The sequence below is a fragment of the Pecten maximus genome, chromosome 9 (assembly GCF_902652985.1).
Source record: "Pecten maximus chromosome 9, xPecMax1.1, whole genome shotgun sequence".
Classification (NCBI taxonomy): Eukaryota; Metazoa; Mollusca; class Bivalvia; order Pectinida; family Pectinidae; genus Pecten; species Pecten maximus.
This window is the reverse complement of record NC_047023.1, coordinates 19,363,641-19,383,090: the sequence shown is the minus strand read 5'-3', so window position 1 is coordinate 19,383,090 and position 19,450 is coordinate 19,363,641. Positions and strand designations below refer to the sequence as shown.

General features: G+C 37.1%; 2 protein-coding genes across 3 annotated transcripts in view; one reads left to right on the top strand and one right to left on the bottom strand.

Moving 5' to 3' along the window:
• The window catches only part of LOC117335052 (semaphorin-2A-like), a 123,461-nt gene extending 121,750 nt beyond the window's left edge, over positions 1 to 1,711 (bottom strand). For both annotated transcript variants that reach the window (XM_033894973.1, XM_033894972.1), the window contains exon 1: positions 1,486 to 1,711. The gene's annotated coding sequence lies outside the window, so the exon portion shown is untranslated. The remainder of the gene's footprint in view (positions 1 to 1,485) is intronic.
• A 245-nt stretch (positions 1,712 to 1,956) lies between these two features.
• On the top strand, positions 1,957 to 17,556 carry LOC117335051. The gene is made up of 5 exons (XM_033894967.1): positions 1,957 to 1,992; positions 4,399 to 7,427; positions 7,921 to 8,155; positions 8,656 to 8,757; positions 10,021 to 17,556. The coding sequence occupies exons 2-5, from the start codon at positions 4,407 to 4,409 to the stop codon at positions 10,656 to 10,658; spliced, it is 3,996 nt and encodes a 1,331-aa protein (XP_033750858.1). The 5' UTR covers positions 1,957 to 1,992; positions 4,399 to 4,406; the 3' UTR covers positions 10,659 to 17,556.
• Positions 17,557 to 19,450: the final 1,894 nt, after the last annotated feature.

Sequence of the window (19,450 nt, the reverse complement as noted above, 5' to 3'; positions counted from 1 at the left end):
CACCTGTATAAATGTTAATCATTGGAAGGCTTCAATGCTTCCATAATGTACAAGTGTAAATAAGTTTGGAAATATAAACATGGGGCCTAGGGGCTAACAAATACGATATCTAGTCTTTTATTGTTGATTTTAAATATTTCGAATACAGCTGTTTTTTTTTATTACCTTATATATTATACAAGTGTCAAAGAGTGACAAAGATAGTGATATTTTGTGTCTGCTTTGCACTTGCAGACTATTTTCCCTATAAGGTAAAAAGTGTGATATATTTCCCTAATTAATATTCATGAATGTAAAAATACAAATCCTGAGCACAAGTTCAGAACATATTCCGTTTTTTCCCCAAATGGGGCCGGCCAAATGTACACTAATATTCATCCAAACATGCTCCAAGCCTACAGGTGGCCTAAATCCCTACATCCTATTTTTATGAATGGATTCAGTGAACTTTTCAGCCAAACTTCAAATAAATAAAAAAAAAAAAAAAAAGAGAAAATCTTCTCAATTTTCTTAATTTATTTTATGTTTCCTAATTTATTCATACCTTCTGAAAATGAAATCAACAATAAATATAGACAGCTTACTTAATTAAACTTAAAAGTGCAAATGCGAGACATTTTATATATTCAGTATCGATCATATGCTCTGCTCAAAGGAAACCCAATTACCCTTGGGGTCAAGGTAAGGTATCACCAAATTGTGAATGAATATGCATACTAGCACCGTCTTATGTATAAGTGTCCGAGATGGTAAAAGATTTGATCTAATCTGAAGGTTGTTTCTTCTCAGACACTACATATTAGACAGTGATAGTACGCTTCCCATTGGTCTGTAGCGGGACTGGATTGGGTCGATCATCGGTGACCAGGTAGCTCAATTGGTAGAGCATCCGGCTAGTGTTCGGAGGTCCCGGGCTCGAACCCCGGTCTGGCCGCTACATTTTCTCCTCTCCTGTTACAAAATTGGCGCCCAACTAAAATACCCACGGTGGTGGTATAAGGGTCTCGTGTGTCTTCGAGGGCGAAGACTTAGAAAAAAGGAGGGAGGTGTGTAGGGGACAGGACTGGGTCGATCATCGGTGACCAGGTAGCTCAATTGGTAGAGCATCCGGCTAGTGTTCGGAGGTCCTGTGTTCGAACCCTGGTCTGGCCGCTACATTTTCTCCTCTCCTGTTACAGGTCATTAGTCCGATAATAGTGTAGTCATCGAAATGTCACACTCTTAAATAAAATATTATATTGATTGTGTCATATATCTTACCAAATATGTGTGGATAAGCATTCAAGAGATTACAAAAAAGGCAAATCACTAAATTGGCCTAAGTTTTTAGCTAGAATTGCTCCACTTAATTCTAATACTAGATTATCTCCCCCTAGTTTGAAACTCTAGAATCAGACATATCATCGAGACCAACATTATAAAACCTCAATTCAATTTATAATTCTAATAGTCTAGCAAATCACCAATGCCTGGCCCACCACTCACAAGTAAACTGATGTGGGAAGAGGGATAACTCTTATTGGATTATTCTGGTTGGTTCAGGTCACCGTCTGCTTGCTTTTTCAAACAGTAACTGTTAGCAATACAAGAATTGTCATGTGCACTATCCTTTTCAAGAGTGAAACATTGTGTTATTTACCACTGAAAATATACATTCTGGTGTTTTAACGCTCTAAAATGCAGATATAAGGTCGCAGGTCATCTCTATCGCTTTTGTCTTCCTTCCTTTCATTCCACATACAATCAATTTACCCGCACTTTCACTTCATCCGCATAAAATAGTCCGTTTTAGACAGATGCAAAATTATTTTCTGGTTTGTTCCTACTATCAATCATCAATAAATGCTTGTCTTCCTAACAGTTTAGAACATTTTGGAAACTTTTCAGGTGATTGTAGTTTTCGTCAAATGAAGTCAGATGCCATCATGTTGATTTTTTCATCTGGTATTCCTACGCATACACCACTACAGCATTCGCTCTATCCCTACTATGGTAAGTTCTCCTTATTATTTGCCTAACGCATACTTATAGACGCATGTGTCATATGTTAATTCAAGATATTTTATTTCATTATAAACACCCCAAGAAATTCTAAAACTATATTATCCGTGTCAAATGAAGGGCGAAATCTCAACGACAGGTGCTTCTTATCCGCCATTTTCGTCCCTCGTCGATCTCTCTCTCCACCTATTTTTTTCTCGATAAATGGCGTGTCAGAACTTTCTCGTGAATTTGAATTGGTTCGAGATAATTGAAAGATAATTGGTGGTTTATTCAAGGTACTTTAGCAATAACATACGCTTCTAAAATGGATTCATTTAATCATTTCCGTTCTTTGTTCTGTCCATCCGCCATATTTTCAAGGGGGCGTGGTTTGTTATGAATATCGAAGCATGCGTAGATCCGACTTTCGGGATTAGGGTATACCTACTTCAGTACAGGTAAATGTAAAAGTACTTTTAATAAATGATGATATATAAATACATATATCTATTTTCCAAACGTAGTATTCAACAATGTTTAATTGTGGGGTTTTTTTTGTATTGAAAAATAACATGTTTATTTTTATTATTATTTTTTATTTTCTCATATTTTGATATTTCAATGAATTAAATAAAAATGTTAGACTAAAAGATGACTTATAGAATCCAAATTAAACAGGTAAAGTATATACCTAGCTATGGGGATCAGTTAATTGAGACAAGGACGTTATATAATGTCTAGTCCTCAATGTTATATTAAGGTACCAGAAATAATAAAAAAAAAACCCTAAAAAACAACTAAATATTGTAGTTAGTAATTAATCATTTTAAATATGACTAATTAAACTGTTTCTTAAATATAAATGTATTTAATGTTAAATATATTTTGAAATTTTGCTTAAAGTACGTCAAAAAAGGACAAAATCATAATTAGACTTCATTTTCAACACATTAAATATGTGTTAGTATATATATTATAATCTATAATGTGGTTTCATGAATAATTTATTTTTTGTGAAAGAAAAAAAAATCAAAATGAATGTGAACTGAAAGTATGTTACTTCCCTTAGGCGTTCATAGTGTGAATGAGTCAACAGTACAATGTAAAACAAGTAAGGGATCAATGTGACTTGCTCACAGCATTTAATACAGTATCTATCACACAGCTGACCAAGCATGCTTCTGATAATTAATCATGCTGCAGACATTGATTTGATATTTGGGGCATATCAGGAATGTTGTTTTTCTTTTCTTTCACATTACATACAGTGTAGGACTTTAATGGGGTATGACACACTCATGAAGTGCTACTTTGCCAAAAAAATAAAAAAAGATTTCCAAATTCAATCGAACATTAGACAAAAGTTTGAGTACAGTTTAAAGGAGTTATTCCCCCTTTGAGCGTTGATTCATATTAGATATAGCATGTTGGGCTGTGACACAAGGAAAACGATGGTGCAAGTGATAAAATATATATGGGAGATAACTCCATTTTATGTGATAAATTAAAAGAAAAACTACAGTAATGTGTTGTGTAATTTTTGTTTCCATGGTTATGTCATGTTTTTTATTCTTCCATGATCTGATATTATAATTTATCACTACAAGAAAGGCTAAGGTTATATGATTTTGCTAATGACAAAATAGTTTGTATGGAAATTTTTTTCAAATTTTCATATTTTGGAGAAATAAAATGCCCCCAAAAGATAAAATCTTACTTGAAGGTAAAGTTTCTTCAATAAAATGAAGGATTGTCTTTGTGACCACTTAACATTAGCAGAGAGTTCGAATTGCAGCATTTTTTTTTCGCCCTTATTTTGAAATAATCACATATATAGCTTTTTTTTTTTTTTTTTTTAGAGTCTGGACATTTATTATAATATTTAGTATATATGTACCTGTATTTAAATCAGAGAAGTGGCTATAGCTATATTTATAGTAAGATACACAGACAAAATTATCAAATGCACATTACATACCATTATATTATATTATTATTGAATATACCTGTATATAGCAGGAAACTTTGCTCTTTTCAGGAAACATTTACATGGGACAATTCAAAGCTAAACTTCAGATTAATTACATTGTACATTGCATTATCTCCTTAATTTATGAAGATATGATGTTAACCGTTTCTGTTCAGTTGTATGCAAGCAGAAAGCTATATGAGAGGTTTAATTTAATTATGTAAAAAGTTACTCAGTTTATCCACCGACAAATACAGCACCCATATATAGATGGATATGTTGTAGAAAGTACCCGGTATATATTTATTGAGGATACATATAACAGTACTTGTTAAGGACCATGTCTTTGTTACATTTAATTAAATGGAAGTTTTTCAGATTATTATTGAATGTATCACTTAAAAAAAATGTTACTTCTTTTACAAAAATATTTCTTACTTGTTTAGGAAAAGGCATGGAGGGACTTGGAAGTGGATACAGTTTTGGCCAAAGCGATCTGGAGTTCCCTCCCCCTGATGGCCAGTTGTCTGGACATGGAGGGGCCATTTCAAGTTTTACACCCTCCCTACACCTCGGTTACCCTCACATCCAACATGGAGTAACACTACAGGATTCGATATACTCTACCCCAGGGCTCAGTGGAAGAAGCTCCCAAGGTGCCAACACATTCCAAATGTCCAGATTTCCTATGAGTGTGGCTTCCGAAACAGCTGTCCGAGGTGTTCCGGTCATTCCAGCTCCAGATTTCAATCCCATTATTTCACGTCATCACCACGTGTCTCCCCACACTCCTTCCCCATCACTGCCTCATTTATCAAACTTTGGTGAGTCCAGTTATATGTCACATTCAGCTGACCACACTACAGTACCACAGACTACAGTAACCAATAGTGATCATAATCATCCATCGTTTGGTTCAATCGTGGCATCTGCTGTCTCCAATATTTCCACTATGAACATTCCACAACCATATGATACCCGTGCTGGTGAACTCATAGAATCTCACGTGTCTGATTTGTCAACTCTCCCGAGACTCCGAGAAAGCTCCTCGTATAACTCTATAATGACTAACACATCACAATCCCAAACTTTTCTGGAATTTCCACCAAGCACCTCTAGTGAAAGGGAATCACATAACACTGAGGCTATTCAAACCGTCTCTTCTTTGGAATCATACTCACAACCTCTACTTAATCAAACATTCCAAGGACAGTCGACCTTAACTCGACCTTCACCCTCCTCCTCTTTTGCAGTTGTTAGAGGCATGTTGCCTGAGCAACAACCAGTGTTACTTCCAAGACCACCCAATGGTCAAACTCTGCCTATGGAAAACCTGGATGGTGATCAGCAAGTTCCTAATGCAGTTATGTCCCCTGCATCTGGCTGTTCTTCACCAAACATTCGAAATGCCTCTACCCAAGATAACAGGCCTATCAGTTTACTGCGCCAAAGTGTCGGCCATGACAGTCTACAATTACAAGTGGCACAGACAGACAATATGGCGACTCTTCAGAATGAGACCAGCTTTGCCAATTCAACATATATAGGTGCTGAACTTTGTGATGACGATAAATTTGCTGTGGCATCAGAACCAAGCAAGAGTTCAAGTCCAGAATCGTTTGATAATCCAACAGCAACAACTGCAACTGGGAATCAGGACAAAAACTTATATCCTATCGCAGGAAGTAGCAGAATGGGGACAAATTCAGGTTCCTGTTATAAACCTGGAGAGAGACGAAGCCCAAGAAGAAGTAGCTCAAGACTGATGGATAAACAGAGTTATACAAATACACCTACATCATCAGACAATGTGACAGACCATCCACCGTCTACCATTAACAAGGAGGACGATGTTAGAGATGGGACAAAAGAAACTGATACATCCCAAGCTAAAGTGATAAAAAGATCAGAATTTGTTGATCATGAAAAAGAATCCCGGGGAATTATTGCAGGTCAAAGGTTACCCACAGATTCTACAAGTACAGTGGGAAGACGTATGGTCCCTTTCTTCAAAATCGGAAAGTTATGGAGAAAGCCTAGAAGGTCTCGATTAAAAGTGCCTCCGCCAATAGACTTATCCGTCTCTTCTGAAGAAGCTGAAGATCTCAATCTGGAGGAGGAAGAGGAGGAGTATCAGTATGAATCTATGACACAGGAACAAGATGAGTCGTTTGTAAAAGAAGAAGGAGAGTCTCCTGGTTTTACAGGAGAAGACCAACAACAGTTCATTAGGATGTCTCAGCCTGTTTTCAGTAGAAATGGTGAACAGGAAACATGCGATCTGTCAGAATATAACTCACTCGTAGAAAATAGTCAGCAGTTTGTCGACAACCACACGTTTGAAAATGAGGGGCGGGTAAGTCGGAGGAAAACAAGGAGATCGTTCATGTATCATACTGAAGAGTCTTCAGTTGGTATTTCTGATAAAAGAAAGAAGCCCAATCTCAATGAGGACTATTTAACCAAGTGTACAGAGGAGCTTGTGGCCACCGCTATGGGAGATATCCCAGTAGACAGTCAGGATAAAAGGCGGTTCAACACCAAATTAAATCCGTTTGCCATCACCTCCCCAAGCTTTGGTACTTCTGCAGCGCGTGCTGTCATGACAACCTCAGTAGCTAACAATGCTACTGTAATCACAATTTCTATCATGGGGAAGGGTAACGCAGCCAAGAAAGGCCAAACCAAGACTATCAACATCAACAAGGGGGTTATAATGTCAACTAGTTTCCAGGATCGGCCCGTCAGGAATAAGGAAGGGGTCGAAGAGGAAGATCAATCAGCGGTAGGCAAACAAACAACTTCTATAATGTCACGATTAAAACGAGAGAAGGAGGATCAGGGTGGACAGGAGGATGAAGAAGATGTTGTGGAGACAATGGAGGTGAATGTTCGTATTGATGATTCTCAGCTTGTTCAGCACGGAGAACAGAAACGGTGGCAGTGCCACCTGTGTGAAAAGTCTTACACCACAAAGCATAATCTAGTGGCACACATCCTTGACCACAATAACATTAAACCACACCTGTGTATGGTCTGTGGCAAGTACTTCAAGCAGCTGAGCCACCTCAACACTCACATGCTCACTCATGATAACATACGGCCACATAAATGTGACATCTGTGGAAAGGGCTTCACCCAGATCAGCCATCTCAAGAGACACAATGCAGTACACTTGGACAGCAAGCCATACAAGTGTGATATGTGTAGTCGTGGGTTTGCCTACCCGAGTGAGCTGAAAGCACACAAGGAGAAACATGTGCAGGGACATGATAAATGTGAAGAGTGTGGGATGGAGTTTGAGAGTCCACGCGCTCTCAAACTTCACCAGCTCAAACATGACAACCGTGAGGACCTCATATGCAAATATTGTGACAAAGCATTCCGCTACCCTAGTCAACTGAAGGACCACTTAGTATCCCACGAGGGTACACGTCCCTACATCTGTGGGGAGTGTGGTATGGATTTCATGAAGGTAAGAATGGTATATTAAAAGGGTGACGTGGCCAGTTGATCCCCAAATGACTTTTAATTAACTATTTCATAATTAGTGAAATCTGTATTTCTAGGAAATTTATCTGAAGCCAAATAGATCAGGAATGTCCCTTCAATCCCAAGAGTCCGATATATATTATTAACATAGGTACTGCAAGGGTCTACTGAAAGCCCTGATTAATTCTTGACAATTTTACCACAAAGATGATTATATAATGAAGGTGACTTGGTGAGGATAACTATATTATATTTATTGTATATCTCATGAATTGAGTTAATATATATGTGAAAAACAAAATCTTACATTTGTGTTGGGATTTCATAAAATGCATGTGTACTTATGGTATATGTTAAGCTAATTAAAAGGCCCTATATAGGGTAATTGGTTTTATGTGAAAAAAAAATGCCAAAAATGAAATAAACATTTTCATTTAACATTTCAATACCTTAAGCTTGTATTCTTTGATTGATAGGAGCACCATTTGAAGGCTCACCAGTTCACACATACCGGACAACGCCCCTTTGACTGTCCAAAGTGTGGACGTACATTCAATCAACGGGCCAACATGATGCGGCACATGCTGATTCACAATCCTACGAGGGCGTTCCGCTGTGATGTATGTGGCAAAACATTTACACAGCCCCAGACACTGAAGGCTCACAGAGTGGTCCATGCCGACATAAAACCCCACAAGTGTAAAATATGTGGTAGGTGTTGGGTGTCTGTAAAGTTTATTATGGTCGTAATATTTTTTAATCATGGACAAATAATTATGTACTAGTTGTCTAGATCTGTTTAGACAGCCCATGGTTAAGTATTGCATTCTGTTGTCAACTTTAGGGTATTTGTGTTGTCAGGGTAATATCATGTATGTTTGTATGTGATGTTATAAACTTAAGGACGGTTGCATTTGTAGCTGTACATTTCCTGCAGGCAAAATGTACAACTAACAGGGGGGATAACTCTGTAGACACTGTCACAATGCTTCAGTATTCAGTAAAGAATATATGTACTCATGCGTACATATGGTTGTGCGTTTACATGAAGCAGCATATTGATTTGTGTATTTAGCAATAATAGATGCTTAAATAATTTTATGAATTTGAAATACCATGAACAACTAGAGTAGTTTAGATAGATGCCATCTAGAGTCTTTTCTTTGAGACATTTTACAACTTATTTAAAATAAATGTAATTATTTTACCAGGCAAGCAGTTTGGCCGTCTACACAACCTCCAGGGACATATCCATATGCACAACAATAGTAAACCCTATGTTTGTTTCTGTGGCAGCTCTTTCACTCTCAAAGGTAAAGAAATCTCTCAATTCTTATCCTGCAAACATGCTTTATTTATTTATTGTTTGATACATGGAAATTCTGATATTAAAATCTCAAATTAAAAAAAAACATAAAAGCCATTATGTAATGGCCATTGTATGCTTTACCAGTTGACTCATCACTGACATAATTCTATTTCTAGGTCCTCTTTCTTTTTACTGTAATCTTTTTTAAAGATTTAAATTTCCATTGGTTGAAACATAATAATTATATAAATAATGCACATTTCATGGAAATTACTAATTAATTGACTAATTTTTTTGATTTTTCACATTATTCTATCTCCATATTAATGAAAAATATTACCTCTTTAGAATAATTACCTTTGTATTGTCCATAACATATAAGTATGATAAGTATTAGACAGTTATATCACATAATCAGCCTGTTATCCAGTGAATTAGCTCATGTAATTATTCTGCATATGTCAGTAATGTAATATAGCCTAGAATGTTTTTCATTGGCCGGGCCGGCAAATTAAAAAAAATTGATTGTTACATCCGGGATCCTATGATATAGACAATTACATCACATCATGAACTCAAAATGGTGCAACTGTTGTGCCTGTCAAATGTTAGTTATGTGATGAAAATTATCTTCAATTCATTTTCATTTCATATGAAAATTTATGAAACTCATCTCAAATTTTAATTTTTGCTCACCAAGGTTCACAAAAATATAAGACTTGTTTTATAAAATTTGATATGAAATGAAACTCATTATGATCCTATATACAGGTATTGGTATACATACAATGCATGATTTACAATGTACTTGCCTTTTTTCTTTGTTACTAGTATTTTTCACAGCTTTTATTTAAATATTTTTACATTCATTCACTCTAATATTTGACTTTTTATTAATCTTATATTTTACAATTTTTTACCTGTAAGTAATTTAATTTACCTGTAATTGCAGGAAACTTGAACCATCATAAGAAGGTGAAGCATGGCCTTAATGAGAGTACAAAGAGTCAAATATTTTTACATTCATTCACTCTAATATTTGACTTTTTATTAATCTTATATTTTACAATTTTTTACCTGTAAGTAATTTAATTTACCTGTAATTGCAGGAAACTTGAACCATCATAAGAAGGTGAAGCATGGCCTTAATGAGAGTACAAAGAGTCAAATATTTTTACATTCATTCACTCTAATATTTGACTTTTTTATTAATCTTATATTTTACATTTTTTTACCTGTAAGTAATTTAATTTACCTGTAATTGCAGGAAACTTGAACCGTCATAAGAAGGTGAAGCATGGCCTTAATGAGAGTACAGAGAGTCTTGAGGAGGAGGCTGTAAGTTTCCTCAGCAGTCTGTCGGGTCGTACTCAGGTGGAGGAAGCTGATGCCTTTTTGGACTATAGTGAGTTTGAGCAGGATTTAGACCAGATCGCATCAACCTCAGATTCACGAACTCCACGCAAAGGTCGCAAGTCTGTAATTCCTCGTAAGATCATGCGTCGCAGGTCTTCAGCAAATCAAAATGAGACCGAGGATACTGACCAGGAAGAAGAGGTGGAGGAGGGTGATTATGAGGAGGAAGAGGAGGATGGAGGTCAAGGACAGTCGGGGGGAGAAACTTTCTCAGGTTATTTTGGTGATATTGGTAAGGGACCCAAACAACAGTGTTATATTACAAATCAAAAAAGTGAAAATCAGCAAATTTCTCTACGCAAACGTAAAATACCAAACTGTACCTCTAGATCAGATGATAATCCTGGCGAGTTGTCTAGTGAAATGAGCGAAGGACAAGACAATGATGATGTTAGCGACTCGGAGTGGAGGCCTGCATCTAAACGGGTCAGGGCAGGAAAAGGTGCAAAACTAGACTCTATAATCGCACAGAAGTTTAAAAATGTATGATTGTGTAAGATCTTAAGTATTGGCGGATAATTAGTAGAATGTAATAATCCTTTATAATATGTTGCAAGACCTTTAGATACATGTCTCTAGATCTATAATCAATGATAAAAAAAAATTACAATAGATAACTGAATCAGTACATGTATGTTAAACAGTACATGTATGTTACAATTAGTTGCTTAATTATATCCAATCATCATCCCATCACAAATATGCAGTTTTTGTCATCAAGGTCTATTTCTTCATCATGTTCATCAAATACAATCATACTGGCAGGCTGTTGTACAAAACAATCATGCTGACAGGCTGATGTACAATACAATCATGCTGACAGGCTGATGTACAAAACGTCATGCTGATATGCTGTAAAAACAGTCATGCTGATGGGCTGATGTACAAAACATTCATGCTGACAGGCTGATGTACAAAACAGTCATGCTGACAGGCTGATGTACAAAACAGTCATGCTGACAGGCGGATGTACAAAACAGTCATGCTGACAGGCGGATGTACAAAACATTCATGCTGACAGGCTGATGTACAAAACAGTCATGCTGACAGGCTGATGTACAAAACAGTCATGCTGGCAGGCGGATGTACAAAACAGTCATGCTGACAGGCTGATGTACAAAACAGTCATGCTGATATGCTGATGTACAAAACAGTCATGCTGGCAGGCTGTTGTACAAAACATTCATGCTGATATGCTGATGTACAAAACAGTCATGCTGACAGGCTGATGTACAAAACAGTCATGCTGACATGCTGATGTACAAAACAGTCATGCTGACAAGCTGATGTACAAAACAGTCATGCTGACAGGCTGATGTACAAAACAGTCATGCTGACAGGCGGATGTACAAAACAGTCATGCAGACAGGCTGATGTACAAAACAGTCATGCTGATATGCTGATGTACAAAACAGTCATGCTGACAGGCTGATGTACAAAACAGTCATGCTGACAAGCTGATGTACAAAACAGTCATGCTGACAAGCTGATGTACAAAACAGTCATGCTGACGGGTTGATGTACAACACAGTCATGCTGGCAGGCTGATGTACAACACAGTCATGCTGGCAGGCTGATGTACAAAACAGTCATGCTGACAGGCTGGTGTACAAAACAGTCATGCTGACAAGCTGATGTACAAAACAGTCATGCTGACAGGCTGATGTACAACACAGTCATGCTGGCAGGCTGATGTACAAAACAGTCATGCTGACAAGCTGATGTACAAAACAGTCATGCTGACAGGCTGATGTACAAAACAGTCATGCTGACAAGCTGATGTACAAAACAGTCATGCTGATATGCTGATGTACAAAACAGTCATGCTGGCAGGCTGATGTACAAAACAGTCATGCTGATATGCTGATGTACAAAACAGTCTTGCTGACAGGCTGATGTACAAAACAGTCATGCTGACAGGCTGATGTACAAAACAGTCATGCTGGCAGGCTGATGTACAAAACAGTCATGCTGATATGCTGATGTACAAAACAGTCATGCTGACAAGCTGATGTACAAAACAGTCATGCAGATTGCTGACAGGCTGTTGTACAAAACAGTCATGCTGGCAGGCTGATGTACAAAACAGTCATGCTGATATGCTGATGTATAAAACAGTCATGCTGATATGCTTTACCTAAGAGAGATTAAGTTTGGTTTAACAATACCCATTAGAATAGGATGGTAATGGAATCTTTTTATGAGTATGATGCAACAGATAAAGCAGTCATTTCAGATAATTGAACCAGGGGACCTGTGGTTTCTAGTCCAACTCTTGAATGATGAGCTTAAGAGAAATTTTCTCATGCTCATGATCAGTTGACGACAGAAAGCACACTTTATTAACTATTGTTAAAATATTCGGTCTTTTGCATGGGCATAGAAAAACCATTTTACTTTTCTCTATTATTAGAAAAAGTAGAACTTTATGTAGCAGTTCTGGAGGTTATTTTTCAGTGCTTTGCAGAGAATCAAACCTACAAGATCTAGGACCTCTGGTTTATAATCTAACTTTTAGCCAAATGAACCAAAGAGAAATTCTCTCTGGTCGAGTTGCTAGAAAGCAGCTAATACTTTATTACTTTTATACTTTTATTGTGAAAAGCTATGTCATGTTTAACACAGATATAGATAAATTATGATCTATATTTCAAATAATTTACAAATAAGTATAATTTTATGTTGATTCTAAAATCCTTCTAAAAACATTAAAAACATAGCAAACTAACCCATGTTTAAATGTAGCAAGTGAAATAGTAATACCGATTGAAACACTTGGTTTTGAACTGAGTTATAGATGAGTTAAATCCAGAGGGTGTATATTATATATCTCAACAGAATCTGTTACGGTTGTCTCATATTCTCAAGTAGTCTACAATTTGATCTGTAGTCCTTTACCAGACAATGTCTGTTGTTTTGTTGATCTGATCATGATCTGTACCAGACAATGTCTGTTGTTTAGTTGACCTGATCTGTACCAGACAATGTCTATTGTTAAGTTGACCTGATCATGATATGTACCAGACAATGTCTGTTGTTTAGTTGATCTGATCAGTACCAGACAATGTCTGTTGTTTAGTTGATCTGATCAGTAGCAGACAATGTCTGTTGTTTAGTTGACCTGATCTGTACCAGACAATGTCTGTTGTTAAGTTGATCTGATCTGTACCAGACAATGTCTGTTGTTTAGTTGACCTGATCTGTACCAGACAATGTCTGTTGTTTAGTTGATCTGATCTGTACCAGACAATGTCTGTCGTTTAGTTGACCTGATCTGTACCAGACAATGTCTGTTGTTTAGTTGACCTGATCAGTACCAGACAATGTCTATTGTTAAGTTGACCTTATCATGATCTGTACCAGACAATGTCTGTTGTTTAGTTGACCTGATCAGTACCAGACAATGTCTGTTGTTTAGTTGACCTGATCAGTACCAGAGGATGTCTGTTGTTTAGTTGATCTGATCTGTACCAGACAATGTCTGTTGTTTAGTTGACCTGATCAGTAGCAGACAATGTCTGTTGTTTAGTTGACCTGATCAGTACCAGACAATGTCTATTGTTAAGTTGACCTGATCATGATCTGTACCAGACAATGTCTGTTGTTTAGTTGATCTGATCTTTACCAGACAATGTCTGTTGTTTAGTTGACCTGATCAGTAGCAGACAATGTCTGTTGTTTAGTTGACCTGATCTGTACCAGACAATGTCTGTTGTTTAGTTGATCTGATCAGTAGCAGACAATGTCTGTTGTTAAGTTGATCTGATCTGTACCAGACAATGTCTATTGTTAAGTTGACCTGATCAGTAGCAGACAATGTCTGTTGTTTAGTTGATCTGATCATGATCTGTACCAGACAATGTCTGTTGTTTAGTTGATCTGATCTGTACCAGACAATGTCTATTGTTAAGTTGACCTGATCAGTAGCAGACAATGTCTGTTGTTTAGTTGACCTGATCATGATCTGTACCAGACAATGTCTGTTGTTTAGTTGACCTGATCAGTACCAGACAATGTCTGTTGTTTAGTTGATCTGATCTGTACCAGACAATGTCTGTTGTTTAGTTGACCTGATCAGTAGCAGACAATGTCTGTTGTTTAGTTGATCTGATCAGTACCAGACAATGTCTATTGTTAAGTTGACCTGATCATGATCTGTACCAGACAATGTCTGTTGTTTAGTTGATCTGATCAGTACCAGACAATGTCTGTTGTTTAGTTGATCTGATCAGTAGCAGACAATGTCTATTGTTTAGTTGACCTGATCAGTAGCAGACAATGTCTGTTGTTTAGTTGATCTGATCTGTACCAGACAATGTCTGTTGTTTAGTTGACCTGATCTGTACCAGACAATGTCTGTTGTTTAGTTGACCTGATCTGTACCAGACAATGTCTGTTGTTTAGTTGATCTGATCAGTAGCAGACAATGTCTGTTGTTTAGTTGATCTGATCAGTACCAGACAATGTCTATTGTTAAGTTGACCTGATCATGATCTGTACCAGACAATGTCTGTTGTTTAGTTGATCTGATCAGTACCAGACAATGTCTGTTGTTTAGTTGATCTGATCAGTAGCAGACAATGTCTATTGTTTAGTTGACCTGATCAGTAGCAGACAATGTCTGTTGTTTAGTTGATCTGATCTGTACCAGACAATGTCTGTTGTTTAGTTGACCTGATCTGTACCAGACAATGTCTGTTGTTTAGTTGACCTGATCTGTACCAGACAATGTCTGTTGTTTAGTTGATCTGATCAGTACCAGACAATGTCTGTTGTTTAGTTGATCTGATCTGTACCAGACAATGTCTGTTGTTTATTTGACCTGATCAGTAGCACACAATGTCTGTTGTTTAATTGATCTGATCTGTACCAGACAATGTCTGTTGTTTAGTTGGCCTGATCTGTACCAGACAATGTCTGTTGTTTAGTTGACCTGTACCAGATTATGTCTGTTGTTTAGTTGACCTGTAGGAGACCTGTACCAGATCGATCTGTTGTTTAGTTGACCTGTACCAGACTGTGTCTGTCGTTTAATTGATCCGTAGCTATATAGGTGACCTGTACCAGATTGTCTGTTGTTTAGGTGACCTGTACCAGATTGTGTCTGTTGTTTAGCCGACCTGTACCAGATTGTCTGTTGTTTAGCCGACCTGTACCAGATTGTCTGTTGTTTAGTTGACCTGTAGGACACCTGTACCAGATTGTCTGTTGTTTAGTTTACCTGTACCAGAGTGTCTGTTGTTTAGTTGACCTGTAGGAGACCTGTACCAGATTGTGTCTGTTGTTTAGTTGACCTGTACCAGATTGTGTCTGTTGTTTAGCCGACCTGTACCAGATTGTCTGTTGTTTAGCCGACCTGTACCAGATTGTCTGTTGTTTAGTTGACCTGTAGGACACCTGTACCAGATTGTCTGTTGTTTAGTTTACCTGTACCAGAGTGTCTGTTGTTTAGTTGACCTGTAGGAGACCTGTACCAGATTGTGTCTGTTGTTTAGTTGACCTGTACCAGATTGTGTCTGTTGTTTAGTTGACCTGTAGGAGACCTGTACCAGATTGTGTCTGTTGTTTAGTTGACCTGTACCAGATTGTGTCTGTTGTTTAGTTGACCTGTAGGAGACCTGTACCAGATTGTGTCTGTTGTTTAGTTGACCTGTAACAGCTTGTCTGTTGTTTAGTTGACATGTAGGTGACCTTTACCAGACTGACTGTTGTTTAGGAAACCTGTACCAGATTGTGTCTGTTGTTTAGGTGACCTGTACCAGATTGTGTCTGTTGTTTAGTTGACCTGTACCAGATTATGTCTGTTGTTTAGTTGACCTGTAGGAGACCTGTACCAGATCGATCTGTTGTTTAGTTGACCTGTACCAGACTGTGTCTGTCGTTTAATTGATCCGTAGCTATATAGCTATATAGGTGACCTGTACCAGATTGTCTGTTGTTTAGTTGACCTGTACCAGATTGTGTCTGTTGTTTAGCTGACCTGTACCAGATTGTCTGTTGTTTAGTTGACCTGTAGGACACCTGTACCAGATTGTCTGTTGATTAGTTTACCTGTACCAGATTGTCTGTTGTTTAGTTGACCTGTAGGACACCTGTACCAGATTGTGTCTGTTGTTTAGTTGACCTGTACCAGATTGTGTCTGTTGTTTAGTTGACCTGTAGGAGACCTGTACCAGATTGTGTCTGTTGTTTAGTTGACCTGTACCAGATTGTGTCTGTTGTTTAGTTGACCTGTAGGAGACCTGTACCAGATTGTGTCTGTTGTTTAGTTGACCTGTAGGAGACCTGTAGCAGCTTGTCTGTTGTTTAGTTGACATGTAGGTGACCTTTACCAGACTGACTGTTGTTTAGGAAACCTGTACCAGATTGTGTCTGTTGTTTAGTTGACCTGTAGGACACCTGTACCAGATTGTGTCTGTTGTTTAGTTGACCTGTACCAGATTGTGTCTGTTGTTTAGTTGACCTGTAGGAGACCTGTACCAGATTGTCTGTTGTTAAGTTGACCTTTACCAGATTGTGTCTGTTGTTTAGTTGACCTTTACCAGATTGTGTCTGTTGTTTAGGTGACCTGTACCAGATTGTGTCTGTTGTTTAGTTGACCTGTACCAGATTGTGTCTGTTGTTTAGTTGACCTGTACCAGATTGTGTCTGTTGTTTAGTTGACCTGTAGGAGACATGTACCAGATTGTCTGTTGTTTTAGTTGACCTCTACAACATTCTAATATGTAAATGCATTATATAAGTGCTGATTTTCTGTGTGTGAGCTGTTTGATATATGGGTGGATGTTTGTTAATATTTGTGGTGATGTACGTGTGTGTGTGTGTGAATGTGTGTGTGTGTGTGTGTGTGTGTGTGTGTGTGATGTTTTGTATATATAAGTGGTTGCTACACAGTCACTGTATATGTGATAGATTTTCTCATTGTTACTTATCCATTTCATTTAAATGTCTTAGTAGGACCTAGCTCCAGTCATTTCAAGTAACATAAAAAAATGTTGAATTTGTGTGTAAGAGTTGAACTGTACATGTCAAATTATGTTTTCTATTTTCAATAATATTATATCATGTTCCTACGACAATCTAGTCCCATTCCACGTGTATATATGTGATTATTTTGTATTGTTTGTATACCAACTTGTTTATGTTATTGTGTGTATAGATATACACCAACTTGTTATCATTATATACTGTTTTTCACACTCTGTGTGTGGTATTCCAGGGCCTAACACCCAGTAGCTTTAATCCTAAAATTTCAGTCAGTAATACAAATTGTGCTTGTATATTACAATTTGTCATCAAAAACCTAAAGACGAGGAATTTGTTGTGTTGTACTTTTATACCACAGGTGGAGATTGTATTGATACAATAAAGAAAATCACTCTTTTTTTGTGTAACTCAATTGTTTTCTGGTAATTATAAGAGGACATATGGTATCCATTGTAAAAATGAACAGGCTACTAATCAATAGAGCACCTGTCCAACGATATTCCTTGTGACAATTAACAGAGCACCTGTCCAACGATATTCCTTGTGACAATTAACAGAGCACCTGTCCAACGAAATTCCTTGTTATCAATTAACAGAGCACCTGTCCAATGATATTCCTTATTATCAATTAACAGAGCACCTGTCCAGTGACAATTAACAGGGCATTTTTATTGTTAAGCAGTATTTGTTTTGACAGTAGAAACTTGTTCTGGTGATATTCTCAGTGAAAATGATGTCTTTAATATAACAATATTTTCCGAATTACCAGAATTTTCCAGGTTGAGTTGACGAGCACTGTTGTGTGTTGCCTGGGAGATGAGTTTTGGTAGTGTACCTACACCTCACACAAAAGATAAGGAGTCTGGAGTGTGTACGAAGATAAAATTTTATTATCAACCACCTTTACACTGTAAAAGCTGCTGACTCGGCTGTACATTGTTAGTCTGATACAACTCTGATAAACATGAAAGGAAAGAAGGAGCATGAATTTGACACGACTAAAAGATCACATTTTGTATATTATGTACATAAATTATTATATAACGCATCATGTCAACATTTCTTTCAATTGCTCTTGGTAAATGTTATATATAGATGTATACCACAGATGGAACACTACCATACAGCCACTATATCAACCAGTGTTACAGATAGAAATCAATAAAGACAGGTATTAGTAAAATAATGTCCATACAATTATACATGGATACTTGTTTGTAAAGCATTACCATCCTGAATCACAAAATTTGTAGATTTACGACTTTTGTGAAAGTGCAAAAATATAGAGCAATGTTATTTTCAATTAATTATCAATTAATTACACAATTGATTCTGTAATCAGTTTCAACCCCTCCATCCCCTTGTTTTTACACTGGACTCTTCATACCCTTCAGTGGTTTGGTCCAATGGAATTTACCAGGGGAGGGAAGGAATAACAGGAAGAATGGTGAATGAGAGTATCGCCATGTTTCTGACACATAAAAAAAGTAAACAAAAACTCAATATGGGACAAACCCATATGTATATCATTGACTAAACACAACCTTCCTATGACATTGTAAACACCACAGTATGGCCACAACCATGTACTAGTCTCAAACAATAGGCCCAAAAGGCATGTATCACTCACCCTTATGTCTATAGATGACATCAGAACAACAAATTCTTTAAAAGTCTACAATCTTAGCATTATGGGCTATATATTGTGAGAAAGGTGTTTTTAGGCTATGTTTACCATGGAGGTACTGTAGACTGATCACAACATCGTTATCAACCAGTACTTAGGGAGACCATCAGGTCATATTAGACTCTACAATAAGTTTGTTTTTAGAATAACGGTTGTTTAGTCTATATTTTAACTATTCAAGAAAGACTATTCTGTTCAGACCATATAGATCTCAAGTAAAGGAAAGGTGTTTACAGGCATGGCCTCTTTGAAACTACAAAGAATCCAAATTCAATATTTACCTAAGTACATGTACTACAAGTGGTATAAAGCAGTTCTTAAAAAATAAATATCAGTTATTGTATTTTGAACTTTGGCCATTCTATACTTGATTATACAGTGTGCTATAGGACCGACCAGTCAGGCACTGTCCACTGGCCCATGCTATATGTATTCATAGTATTGACCTAATTCTAGATCAACCAAAAATGCTGATTGATCTTTTCTTTAAACACAGATGATTCATTACCTGATCTGGATACATCAGTAAAATCGGTGTGATTTTAAGTAGAATTCTTGTCCTACTCTGTTATCATTTTGTTAATTACAAAGTTCTTTAAGGATTTTC

What these genes read in the sequence shown, in the direction of transcription:
- LOC117335051 (XM_033894967.1), top strand. Translation starts at nt 4,407, where the DNA reads ATGGAGGGACTTGGAAGTGGATACAGTTTTGGCCAAAGCGATCTGGAG. An exon ending in GTGGTATGGATTTCATGAAG is followed by an intron (nt 7,428 to 7,920) that starts GTAAGAATGGTA and finishes TTTGATTGATAG; the next exon opens with GAGCACCATTTGAAGGCTCA. An exon ending in CCACAAGTGTAAAATATGTG is followed by an intron (nt 8,156 to 8,655) that starts GTAGGTGTTGGG and finishes TTATTTTACCAG; the next exon opens with GCAAGCAGTTTGGCCGTCTA.